Source organism: Podarcis tiliguerta (genome assembly GCF_965153285.1).
Source record: "Podarcis tiliguerta genome assembly, chromosome: 4".
In the NCBI taxonomy this organism is placed as follows: Eukaryota; Metazoa; Chordata; class Lepidosauria; order Squamata; family Lacertidae; genus Podarcis; species Podarcis tiliguerta.
The window spans coordinates 81,571,844-81,584,689 of NC_139537.1; the positions used below are offsets into that span (position 1 = coordinate 81,571,844).

The 12,846-nt window shown below is 42.7% G+C and overlaps 1 protein-coding gene across 14 annotated transcripts in view; it reads right to left on the reverse strand.

Moving 5' to 3' along the window:
• FARP1 (FERM, ARH/RhoGEF and pleckstrin domain protein 1) overlaps window positions 1–12,846 on the reverse strand; it is a 188,097-nt gene that overhangs the window by 44,564 nt on the left and 130,687 nt on the right. For 8 of the 14 annotated variants that reach the window (XM_083437664.1, XM_083437660.1, XM_083437661.1 and 5 more), the window contains exons 11-13: window positions 9,336–9,404; window positions 7,797–7,872; window positions 5,157–5,400 (exon numbers count right to left, since the gene is read on the reverse strand). In XM_083437664.1, coding sequence (XP_083293790.1) covers window positions 5,157–5,400; window positions 7,797–7,872; window positions 9,336–9,404 — 389 coding nt within the window. The remainder of the gene's footprint in view (window positions 1–5,156; window positions 5,401–7,796; window positions 7,873–9,335; window positions 9,405–12,846) is intronic. The other 6 variants (XM_083437656.1, XM_083437653.1, XM_083437654.1 and 3 more) reach the window with 1 other exon arrangement.

Sequence of the window (12,846 nt, forward strand, 5' to 3'; positions counted from 1 at the left end):
CGCACAACACAGAGAGCAGACATAAAGAAAGTAGTGGATACCAACAATGAGAATTCTAATTGGCAACAGGCTTGTCGTTTTCATATTTACAAGTTACAATTAGGAATCTGATGGGCTGAAGCTACACAATTCATATTTTTGATCTGAGCTGCACTGTTTAATAGGACTGTAAATTTAAAAACAAACAAGAGCATGATTTTATGTGGCTGAAACGGCAATACCAGCCCTATGGTTAGTGGTAAAGCTAAATTGTGCCATCTCCTTTGAGGATATTTCAGTGATGGAAAACACCATTATATAATTAAGTATTGATCAAGGTAAGATCTCTGTTACTGAAACAAGGACGATAATCAGGAATCATTAGAAAAGAAATCATAATAAAAAATAGAGCTGCCTATAACACGATGCCTTTAATGCAAATCTAGTGTGAGAGGGGCAAATTTCATGATAGTGATTAGTAATATCTCTCTGCAAATCGATGGTGCAACTGTACTCAAAATACAGCGTACAGTTTTGGTTCCTGCTCCTCAAATAGAGCATTGCAGTGCTAGAATGGATGCCAAAAAGGGCAATCACAATGATCAGCCGGCTAAAGCAACTTCCCTATGAGAAAAGGCTACAACATTTAGGTCTTTTTAAAAAGGCAAGTACAAGGAGAAGCATGATGGTGGTCTCTAGTAATATTTGAACCCAGGGTCGCCCAATGAAGTTGAATGATGGGAGACTTTAGACAAAAGGAAATGCTTTTTCAAACAGTGGCATATTTAAACTTTAGAATTTCCTGTCACAAGATGCAGAGGCTTTAATATGGCTTTAAAAGGGGGGTTGGACAAATCCGTGGATGACAAGGCTGTCAATGGGTGCAAGCCCTTGCAACTATATATTGCCTCCAGCATCAGAAACAATGGTCCAGTTTGCATGCAACTCTAAGCGATATCATGGCTTAGTGAGAATGAGCAGGTGTGCTTGTACCCAGAGATAAACTGCTTTGCATCTCTCCTGCTCCTACTGATGATGTACGACCTGGCACAAAGCCATTCATTTGGTCTAGCATCACACATGAACTCAATTGTTTGTCTCACTTCCAGCAAACCACAAACAACCACCAAGGTTACTTTCCGTTTCCTGCTTGTAGTTTGTTTTGGGGAAGACAAAGCACTAGCCCAGGTTTGCACATAATGGCAATCCAAACCATGGTTTATAGGTAGCATGGCAGCAGCAGCACAACTGGGAGGGGAGCAAAATGGCTGCGATTTCCCCTCTGGGTACCTGTATGCTTGCTCACTCTTGGTTAGGCTTAGCACTGCATGAGAATGAGGCCCAGTATGCCTCTGAATAGCACTTACTAAGGTTCACAACCTGGAGAGGGCTATATTGCACTGATATTCTGCTTGTGGATTTCCTATGCAAATTCACTGGCAATGTATGGACTATCCCATTTCTCCCACCCCCCACCCCCCGGACCCTAAACACATCATGTGGAGGCTATGCACTTGGATTGGGTAATACAAAATCCTATTTATGATGTTTCGTTTCTGCACGTTCTCTACAATGCTGAGTGAATGCGCACACAACGGTAGGTGGTAATGTACATTCTCCACTGAATCCACATCATCACCACAACAGAGACGTTTTGTAGACCAATGGCCACTTCTAATCATAACATTAAGATGCTTTAGCTTAAGGAGGAAATGAACTATCGTGCAATCTGTTCGAGAATGCCGGGGGGGGGGGGGAGGAAATCATTGAAACAACTAGTGCTTTTGTGAAGCACCTAACAAGCCAGTGCTTTACTCCACAATACAATATTTCTATGCCATAATCGCCAGAAGTCAGCAAACATGCCAATAAAGGACACGCTGTGTACATTCTATCTACACTTTCCAAAGTGGGTTTTTGTTTAGTTATGCTTTAAATTAAACATTCAGTAGTTAAAGGCAATGATTTGACAAACTATTCTAAACCCAAAACACAGATCACCTTCTCAGCACAACATTAAATAAAACCTTCCCTTATTAGCCCATGCTGCCGCCTAACCACAAAGTCACAGATTTGATTACTTGTTCTCTTGTCTACTAACTAAACAAAACATCTGAACTGCATTTACATCTGCACTGAACTTCACATTAGTATAACAAAAACGCGCGAGAGAGGTTAAATATTCTTATGCATATGTCAGCATCCCAAAGGCCTTTAAAAAACAAAACCCTTATCCTTTGGATTGTTAGAATCCTGTAAATCCCAGTTCCCATTAAATAAAAAACAGCCCTCACAATCACAGAAATAAGTTTGCTCATGCAATGGCAAGTATTTCCAATGCAGTCTATAGTGCAAACATGTTGCCCATCCTTGCCATCTACCCTGTTCCAGGAATATGTAAAATACTGAAGAGGACTAGGCAACTATCGATTGAGTTCTGTTAAAATATTCTTATACTCAGCTGTACCACTTAACATGTCTTGGTTCAAGGCATCAGAAAAAGGTTATAAAACGTATCGATTTTGTTCTATAAAAATCTAAAACCATCAAAATATAGAACTGCTCAGGCTTAAAAGATGTCCTGTAACTGGCTCATTTGTTTTCATGAGAATGAATGAATAGTTGGAATCAACTGTACTCAGCTAAAGCTGTCCTCTATTATTTAATTCTGACACATTCATTTGAGAATACTTTTTTCCCATACTTCCCCTCTGACCCAGTTAAACACATTTAGCAATAGTGGTAAGGTCAATGGGTATAATTTGCTGCTTTTCTTTACTCAAGAAAGTTTCCTGATTTTAATCATTTAAAAATTATTTGTCTTACTCCTTACAGATTTTCTGATTCCAATGTTCTTTATCTTATTACATTGTTAAACGAGAAAGAAAGACAGACTTCAGCATTCCATGCCTTGCTAGATATGCAATATTCAGAGTCTACCTGACCCCCGTGTCCAAGAACGCAGCAGCTGGCAGGGTCTGTTTATGCAAAACCATTTCAGATAATTACAAGAATGCTGACCAGCGGTTGGGTGGTGTGTGTGGGAGACTAACTCTAGTATCCTACTGCCCTCCCAATTAGCTGATTGCTTAGTTTTCAGAAACGGCTTGATCAGGATATGAACCATGTCTGAAAATGTATGTACACTTGGTTTCTCAACCAGCTCGGGATGCATGTGTAAAGCCTGCTTTAACACAGCATCTGATCTAGATACATTGGGGTTCCTGTTTCGAATTGGCCCCGTGATTAATGAGGACAAAATACCCGAGAAGAACATTTGCAAGTAAGATCTACTATGCTGAAAGCAATCTTACAACCAATGTATAGAAATTATGATTTCTGGTGTTTATACGAGCCCATTAATAACTACAGGAACTGAGCTTCTTTCAAAAGACTGCTTCCATACCCCCCCCCCTACTTAAAGTTTGCATGTTCCATATTCTTCAACATGTTCAAATAGGGAAAAAAACTTGTTCAGCTCACAAATGCAACTTTTCATACTTCCAGCATAAGAATGATTTGTGGTTTTGTTGAGCAAAATATAGTATTGCTTCCTTAAAAAATGTGTCATTAAGCTCTTATTATTTTTTTAAAAAATGCCTAGATTTGATAATATCCTTTTTTTTTTTTTTTGCATTTTGATTGCAATGTAAAACTTTAAACTCTAAACTGAGGCACTGGATAGGAAGCTCTCCTTTAGAAGGAGAGAAAAGCACATGTGTGTACCATGAACTCAAATCACGTTGCTTCTCGAATAACAACCACTGCAATCCTATGTACATTTACTTGTGATTAAGTTCCACTGGAAACAGTGGGAGATGCTTCTAAGTAAAAATTAATAGGTTGGGGCTACAAGTCATCTCTATCTGGCCTATACTTCATTAAATATGACACACAACTAGAGTACAGTTTTCTTCTTAATGAACAAATCTACTAACAGGGTTGTTAGATGAGGAATCAGGTCTCCTTCCCGCCCCCCTAAAAACCCACGTCACTAGTAGATTTCACCACCTCTCTGTATAGCAGTAGCTCCTTCTAACTTCTCAAAAGGAGAAGGTTAAGAGGTTGACATGCTGCTTTATGTACTCGATGAACAACCTTCCAACAAATCACTTTCCTGTTAGGTTGGTCTATTCCTGGAAGTGCTGCTTGGTTTTCTCAGCAACTGAAGACGTGAACACCATCTTCATCACTGAGGGCCAAAGACACATCCTCTACCTCTTCCTCTAGTTGGAGGCTGCCAAATGAATACTTGTTCCTTGGCATAGGGGATGAATTGAGCACTATGGGATTTCCAAACACAAGAGGGTGGGTGAAAGGATTGACCATTTCTGAATCTGAGTCACTAGACTCCGTTCCACTGCTGGTAGAACCTTCCAATATCTGGATGGTAGACATATGGTCCATCATGCCCCTAGCATACAAGGATTGTATAACTGGGCTTTGCTTCGACTGACTAGCAGCTGACACACCATTTGCCATGTTTTTGCCTTGTGAAGGGACCATCCTAACCGTCCCTCCTTTATGGTACCTGTCTGCTCTATAGTCTTGGTTTGGAGTGGAAGATACCTGGCTCAAAATAAACGGGTCTGTTTCAGATCTGTTGCGCGCATGTGAAACCACTTCCATGTGTGGCCTTTGCGAGACTGGGGAGCGCTTGCTGTAACCGTGGCAGCTATAGGAACGAGTGTCATCATCTTTACTCCTAACCCTACAGTCATGCCCGTTTTCGGAGATGTAACCCTGGGAGCCTGCTCTACTGAAACTCATGTGAGGACTTGACCCTTTGCTACTGGAAGGCAAGGGAGTAGCCAATGGACTGCGGGTATCTGGACCTCTAAACATTTCATCAACTAGAGTGCTGTGCCGTGGGACTCTGGGACTCCCACCAACATAGAAGGACATACTAGAAGGGCTGCCATCATTGCAGTCTTCTGTCAGATGGTAAGATGCCTTTATAGAGGAGATGGAAGAATCCCTGTATCTAATTCTATTACGATTTTCACCTCTATAATCAACGTAGGCACCACTGGTCGAATCACCCTCATAATTGTCATTTGTTTGGGACTGTGAGCGGGTTATCTGCCCTCTGAGGAGGTCATATTCACTATCTACATCACTGCAGTCAATGAAAGGAATTGATGTGCTACTGCCACGAGCAGCCCGGGATGCAGGACCTGTGCTCGGTTGCTGTGTCTGAGATCTACTGTGCTGTGATCTGTCCTTGGCGACCTCCTCTTCTTCCTCCATAGCTTCCATCACAGCACCGTCTAGCCTCCTGCCTTCTTTTTCAGGGCTCTTTTTCAGGGAAGGGCTCGTGTGGTGTCCACCATCTTCCACTGAAACTTTTAGTTCCTTCCCCTGCCGGCAGCTTTGGACTGCTGGGGAATCAGCACCGTCTCCATATGTAAAACTACAGCTCTGGAAAGAGAAAGGAAAGAGATGAGAGGGGACAAGAAGAGGACAAATCAGCACCAATCTCAACATCAAGTGCTTTACAAATGCACCATACAACACAGTGCTACAAATTTAAATATGCTTTCAAGCCTAGAGAATAGAAGAGAGGAGAGCTCATTCCTTTGGTCTCGTTTGATCAACTTGTACAGCACATAGGACCCCTGATAGAGGAAACCACACCTCTGTGGCAGAAGCACATGCTTTGCAATTGCATGCGTGAAAAGTACCAGATTCAGTCCCTGCCACCTTAGGAGAGGTAAACAGGTGATGTGGAAGACCTCCAGCTGAAACCCTAGCCTAGAGAGGCACTGACATTCACCATGGACAATGCTGGGCTAAATAGACAAAACAGTCTGGTTGATGGCAGGCTGTCTATGTGAACAAAATCTATTATCCCGCAACAGTTTTGTGGATTGTCTCTAGCTTATGGTACATTATCAAAGGAGATTAAAAGGTTGTGAAATGCCATCTTGTTGTTCCTATTATGTGGTTGGAGAACCTGTGGCCCTTCAAATGTGGTTGGACTCCCATTAGCTGCAACAAGCATGGCCAATTGTGAGGGATGATGGGAGTAGTAGTCTAGCAACATTTCCGGAGGGCCACCGAGTCCCCATCTCTAGTCCAATATGGATCTCTAAAGTCACTAGAATTAAGATAATAAAGGAGGACATGCTTGTTGGGACATGGGAGAGGGCCTTCTCGGTGGTGGCTGCTCTGAGACTGTGGAAGTCCCTCCCTGGAGAAGTTACGACTGGCTCCCTCCTTGCTGTCCTTCTGCTTGCAGGCAAAGACTTTTTTTGTTAGAACAGGCTTTGGGGAACTGACTGCTTTTAATGAAAAGGCTGGTGCTGTGCTCTTTTTATTGTATGTAGTTTTAATTCTATTGAAATTTTTTTCACTGCTTTTTCCTATGTTTTTAGAAATTCTTGTTTTATCTGTAAACCGCCTTGAGACCCACCAGGGAAAAAGGCAGGGTATAAATAAATATTACAATAATCTCTGTGTGTGTGTCAAAACTATTGGCAAATACTACAACAAGGCAATACTTTAGTTGAGCTATACCAGAGGGATTCAAACATTTTAAAGAAATCATTACATGCCGCAGGAAGTCATATCAGCCAACCCAGCTTAAGGGAAAAATTCTTTATGAATTGAGAACTTTTAGCCAAAATGCTTATAAAGACCATTACTGTTTCTTTTCTCAGCAAGATTATTAATTTTTTCACCTAGCTTTAACTGGAATTTCACCAACACACATTCTCTTCTTTTGAGCTGCTTTTAGGCAACAGATCCAAGCTTCTCTCAGAAGGCAGCCTTGACCACAAATTAGGAACAGGTTGCCTTGGCTTGGCTTCATTTTTACCCTTCAGAATTCTGAAAATCAGGATTGTGTTGGGGGTGGGGGAGTATTGTTTTATTCCCTGTGCTCACTGAGTGAAACCGGGTTAAATCTGGGGTCAATTTCTTCAACATTCTCAGAAAGTAGAATGGAACTGTTTACATGGATCATAAAAGAACACATTCAATCCAGGAGTCTCCCCCAAGGGCTAGCCTGTTATATACTCCAAGCCTCATGGGCCAAGTCTGGCAAGTGGGCAGTGTCACCCACCTGCCAATCACTACATGTCACAATGTCAGGAAGAACTTCATCTATGTTGGCAGGGGTAGGGGCAAACCCTGGAGGACCTAATTAGGATGGCAAGTTCTCCAAACCTGTCCTGTCCTCTTCCTCTAAACCTTGGAAAAAAGAAGCCTACCCTGTGTAAAAATTATCCGTAAGTGCACATGCAGATTATATACAGTGGTACCTCAGGTTACATATGCTTCAGGTTACATACTCTGCTAACCCAGAAACAGTACTTCAAGTTAAGAACTCTGCTTCAGGATGAGAACAGAAATCGTGCTCTGGCGGCACGGCAGGAGCAGGAAGCCCCATTAGCTAAAGTGCTGCTTCAGGTTAAGAACAGTTTCAGGTTAAGAACGGACCTCCGGAACGAATTAAGTACTTAACCTGAGGTACCACTGTACAGCAATGCATATCTGCATAATTTATTTATTTAATCAATGAGTGACATATGAACTTGCTAGGCACGCAATTTAAATATTTTAATGTGTGTAAGGCTTGCCTAAGAAGTACAATTAATAAACACAAATAAAAATACTGCTACTGCTTTCTACTTGGCTTGGAAACATTCCAAACCAGAGAAAAGGACAAAGTTGCTTAAAGCTGCAGTGTGGCCATTCATTTGGTCACTCCTGGCTGTGAATTATGGTACAGTGCGCAATGCTAAACATGGCCTAGGCAAGACAAACAGAACTATTTGACATTTTTGCTTACAAAAGCATGAAATATAACTGACTTGTTTTGGCACCTCTGAATGCTGTTCTGAAGGCTTTGCCGTCAAGCTCCTAATAGAGTGAATCTTGCTGTGTTTCCTGGAAAGAGGTAAAAAAACAAAAAACAAAAACATATTTTGCAACAAGTTAAAATGCATGTTATTTCCCACCCCCGTGAATAAATCAATGGCAGGCAATCATGTCTCTAAGCCCAGCTTCTAACAGACTTCTTGTCCAAAAACATTTCCTCTCTGTCGCTGTATATGTATGCGGTATTTCAGTGAAGCTATGTGTTACATAAATGGCATAAAAGGAAAGGACAAGTCACTAAAAAATAAATCCACCAACTCCAAAAGATGACTCAGAACACAAACCTGCCGCTAGGATCATTCTACAGTTTAGCAAAAACATTGAACTCATCATGTCGCAGACTGGCTTAGAAACACATTTGGCAATATAATGCAACAATCCAACCTTCTATTGTCTCAACATTTCACTGCCTGTAGCCGGTTGCACCAATTTGCTCTCCTCATTCTGCTTTGTTTATTTAATTAAGAAGTAAGTGTCTACCTATCTACAGATTGCCTGAATTCCTATGATCATAACACCAGTAATTTGAGCAGGTTTCATGGACCTGGGGTCAAGATGCAGCAAGCCCTGTAATACCTCACTGTTAACAAGCAGAAACTATTTTGCAGGCCATTCGTTATAGTCGTAACCCAAACACAGGGGACAAAAAGCAATAGATAGCTACTGTATTTTTCGCTCTATAGGACGCACTTTTCCCCCTTCAAAAATGAAGGGGAAATGTGTGTGCGTCCTATGGAGCGAAGACGCCATAGCCCCGCGACCCTCTCCCGGCTGGAGAGGTGACGCGCGGCTATGGCAGGAGACTCTCCGCTGCGCCTTTCCACTGCTCCCTGACCTGCTCTTTGGGGCTGGTGGTGGGCTTCCCCCCGCCAGCCCCAAAGAGCAGGTTGAAAGGAACCTGAAGCCTGGAGAGCAAGAGGGGTCGGTGTGCACCGATCCCTCTCGCTCTCCAGGCTTCCAAGGTAGCCGCCTGAACGCACCTTAAATGGCACCTTGTTTTAGAGCGGGAAAACAAGAGGGGGAAAGTTCTCCCCCTCTCTGCGCAGCCCCTCCTGCCGCTTCGCTGAAGGGGCGCTGGGCAGAGAGGGGGAGAATTTTTTTTTATTGTTCTCCCCCCTCTAAAACAAAGTGCATCCTATTGTCCGGTGCGTCCTATGGTGCGAAAAATACGGTAATTAGAAGGCAAAAACAAATGAACAAAAAGTTCCAAAACTCCAAAACACCTAAGCACAAAACTGGGAAAGCAGGAAGAAGAAGCCAGGAAGAAAAATCTATGTCACACTGTTTTTTTCTTGTGTATATTGCCATTTTCTTCTGGGAAGACTATTCAAGCCAAGCATACGCTCCCTATTTTCCTGCAGCTGTGTCATTTGGCTAACTGGGCTGAATGAGCATGCATGAGGCCCAAGAAAACCCTCAAAAAGTAAACAGAGCAAATTATTTTTATTGTTGTTGCAAAGACCCTTTCTAACCTTTCAAACTGTACTTTTTTGTGTCCTCCTTCTTTGACATAGTCCAGAACCTGCTTCTGAGTTCGGCCACTGGGAAGGAAACAAAACAAAACCAAGAGTTAAAACCATGAAAATAAAAGGCTGTGGAAGTACATTCTTCTAGTATTAGTGCATCCTTAACTCTGGACTGTTTCTGATGCCAGGCATGGTTATTAGTTACCAGGGACGGTAAATAAAAGCTGGAGAATCTGCTGCTATGAGAATGCCTCTGAAAACGCTCCCTCTGATGTCAACTCATCCACAATGCCTGGGAGTATTCATCACTCTGAATCAGCACCATCACTCTGTCAAAGACTCTGTCCCCACCGGCTGAGGATTCTTGGAAGTGTCGCAGAGAGGCAAGGAGCCTCGCAATGTGGTGGCACTGATTTATCGCTCAGCATGTTTTGGCACCAAAAAAGCCCCTGCTCTCAGGCTACTGCTAAAACCATGCATTTCTTGCAAAAAAGCACATATGAATTTTCACTTACATGCCTCGAGTAGGAGGAACCAGACTTCCAAAGGTTAACAGAACCATTGTGTTACTTTCTACTTCTTTAGCATAAAAATGTTCCTTGACATTACATATATGAGTGATTTTATGTTCAGCTGCTCACGTCATGATTGCAGGCATTCACAACTTGTACCCATTAAACTGAATGCAGTCCTCTGGTCGTGTATGGTGGGCCATGCGTCCCCCAGTAAGCCTCTGGCTTTTGCTGCCTGTCTGAGAATGCAAAAATGCTGCGCTACACCACACATCAGCTGATAGGCGGGGAGGCTGAGCAGCTCAAAGAAAGCCCCGCTGTGCCTTGGGTCTCTACAGGACTTCCTCCACCCTCACTGATGTCCTTTTGGGGCTCCAAGGAGGGTCCCCTCATCAGCCACAAAGACTCTCCAGTTCTCTTCTGCCATTTCTGGGTTTGAATTGAATTCATTTCATTCTTTCCTGGCACTGTGCATATAGTTGCACACAAGTGAATCACATGTTAAGTGAGGGGACATCTGCACACCCACACCCACCCACCTATGAGTTCCATAAGCTGTAAGGTTCTCCAAGAGATCAAATGGTTTGTTACTACAAGCCAGGACGGGGTGCAGTCAACTCTATCCAAACCTTTACAGAAATATTATCTGCCTACTCTGAAACAGTGAGTGTGAACCGTAGCAACTTGCAGCACTGCCCAGCCATTCTTAAGAGCAGAAAGATTTGTCAGACATTGAGAAAACTCATGTTCTGTGCCATTCAACTCCTGTGTTGGGTACATTTCTAACCTATCGCAAAGACTTGTGGGAACTGTTTCAAGGACCTCAGTAACTTATGTACCTGCCTCAGGCAGTTCTACATTCTTATACTACTTCTAATGAATCACCACCACCACAATGAGTTATGAATTTTTAAGACTAGTGTTGTTGAAATTCCAAATTTTAATTGCCCAGGTGGCTCCAGTTCAGAAAATTTGGTGGGGAAAGCTGCTGGTCGCTGCTATTAAATGTCATATTTATTTGATTCCCACACCCCTTTCCCCAGAGAGGGAACACTGAATTATGCATTAGGCTGCATACAGAGGCAATGAAGCTGGAGCTATTAAACTCTGTCCTATTAAGCATCTGAGGAAACTCGTATCTGGCTTAAAACTATGCTCAGCTATTCAAAATGGAAGAAAACATTAATAATTTAATTTAATGCTATTTTAACATTAGAAATACATAATGCTAGTCACACTATTGTCTGCTTCACCACATCTACAAACTGGTAGTAGCCAGCTAGTAATCAGGGTCTCCTGCCCCGTGTGCACATGTCACAAGAGACATGTATGTGTCAATCATACATGATGCACGCAACCGCTTGCACAGAGGCAGTATTTGTGCAAGAAAGCTGTCACGTGTGAAACGGCTCAAAAAGTTAGTTCTGTGGATAAATAAAGCAAAACACACAGTGTGCTATCAAGAGTGTGCATTATTATCCAAACAATATATCTTCCTTGCGAACTAGGCAATCAGCTGGTAAGCTATGATTTAACATGCCATTTTAATTTTCTCCTAGGAAGCTGTCCCTATAGATACTAAATGAAAGTGTACTAAAGATTCGAATGAAGATGGTTTTGTCTCTGTATGAGATTTTTTTAAAAAAAAAAAGATTAACAAATAGTGCATGCCTTTGGACAGAAAGAAGTCAATTTTCTATTTGCATTAAAATACAACTACAACAACAACAACAACAATAATAATTTATTATTTGTACCCTGCCCATCTGGCTGGGTTTCCCCAGCCACTCTGGGCGGCTTCCAACAAAGATGAAAAATACAGTAAAATATCACAGATTAAAAACTTCCCTGAACAGGGCTGCCTTAAGATGTATTCTAAATGTCAGGTAGTTATTTATCGCTTTGACATCTGATGGGAGGGCGTTCCACAGGGCGGGCGCCACTACCGAGAAGGCCCTCTGCCTGGTTCCCTGTAGATTTGCTACTCGCAATGAGGGAACCGCCAGAAGGCCCTCAGCGCTGGACCTCAGTGTCCGGGCAGAACGATGGGGGTGGAGATGCTCCTTCAGGTATACTGAGCTGAGGCCATTTAGGGCTTTAAAGGTCAACACCAGCACTTTGAATTGTGCTCAGAAACGTACTGGGAGCCAATGTAGGTCTTTCAAGACCGGTGTTACGTGGTTTCGGCGGCCGCCCCCAGTCACCAGTCTAGCTGCCGCATTCTGGATTAGTTGTAGTTTCTGAGTCACCTTCAAAGGTAGCCCCACGTAGAGCGCATTGCAGTAGTCTGGGGCATTGCTACTGTCTGTCTCTTACTAAGCTCTTCAGAATACTTGAGGATACCATGGTTTTGCTTTGATTAAGACTCTTCGAGCAGGGCTGGGGAATGTGTGGCCCTCCAGATGTTGTTGGAACTACAACTTCCATAATCACTGACTACTGGCCCTTCCAGTTGGGCTGATTGGACTTGGAGGACCACAAGTTTCCCATCCCTTTCTTAAATACAATTCAAACATATAGACAATTAGACTACAGCTGCTACTTAAGACAAGAGGAAAGACAAATATATGATCAAATATTAACCCACAAAATTCAGATTATTGGTTGGCCCTTTTAGCCCAGAGTTAGCCAATGTGGTCCTCTCCAGATGTTGTGGAACACAAGTCCTATCAGCTCCAGCTATCATGGCAGAGATGACTGGAAGTCGTACTTCACAACATCTGGAGGGCATCACACTGGTGACACCTGACCAGCATCTAACTCTCCAAGGCCTCCTAGAACATCTTGGGGTGGGGTGGCATTGGCCTACAGAGTGCAACGCACCCAAGAAAAGCAACACATATGTTTACTCTCAGAAATGTTTATCTGAAGACTTTGGAAGTTGGGGGTGGGGAGAGATATCTAGCATGAAATGAAATAGCCCCTAATTATTAAAGATGCTTCAGGCAGACTTTTACTACGAGTCTGAATAATTTCTAGGACATTCAGCGAGTAGTGTGTAGATC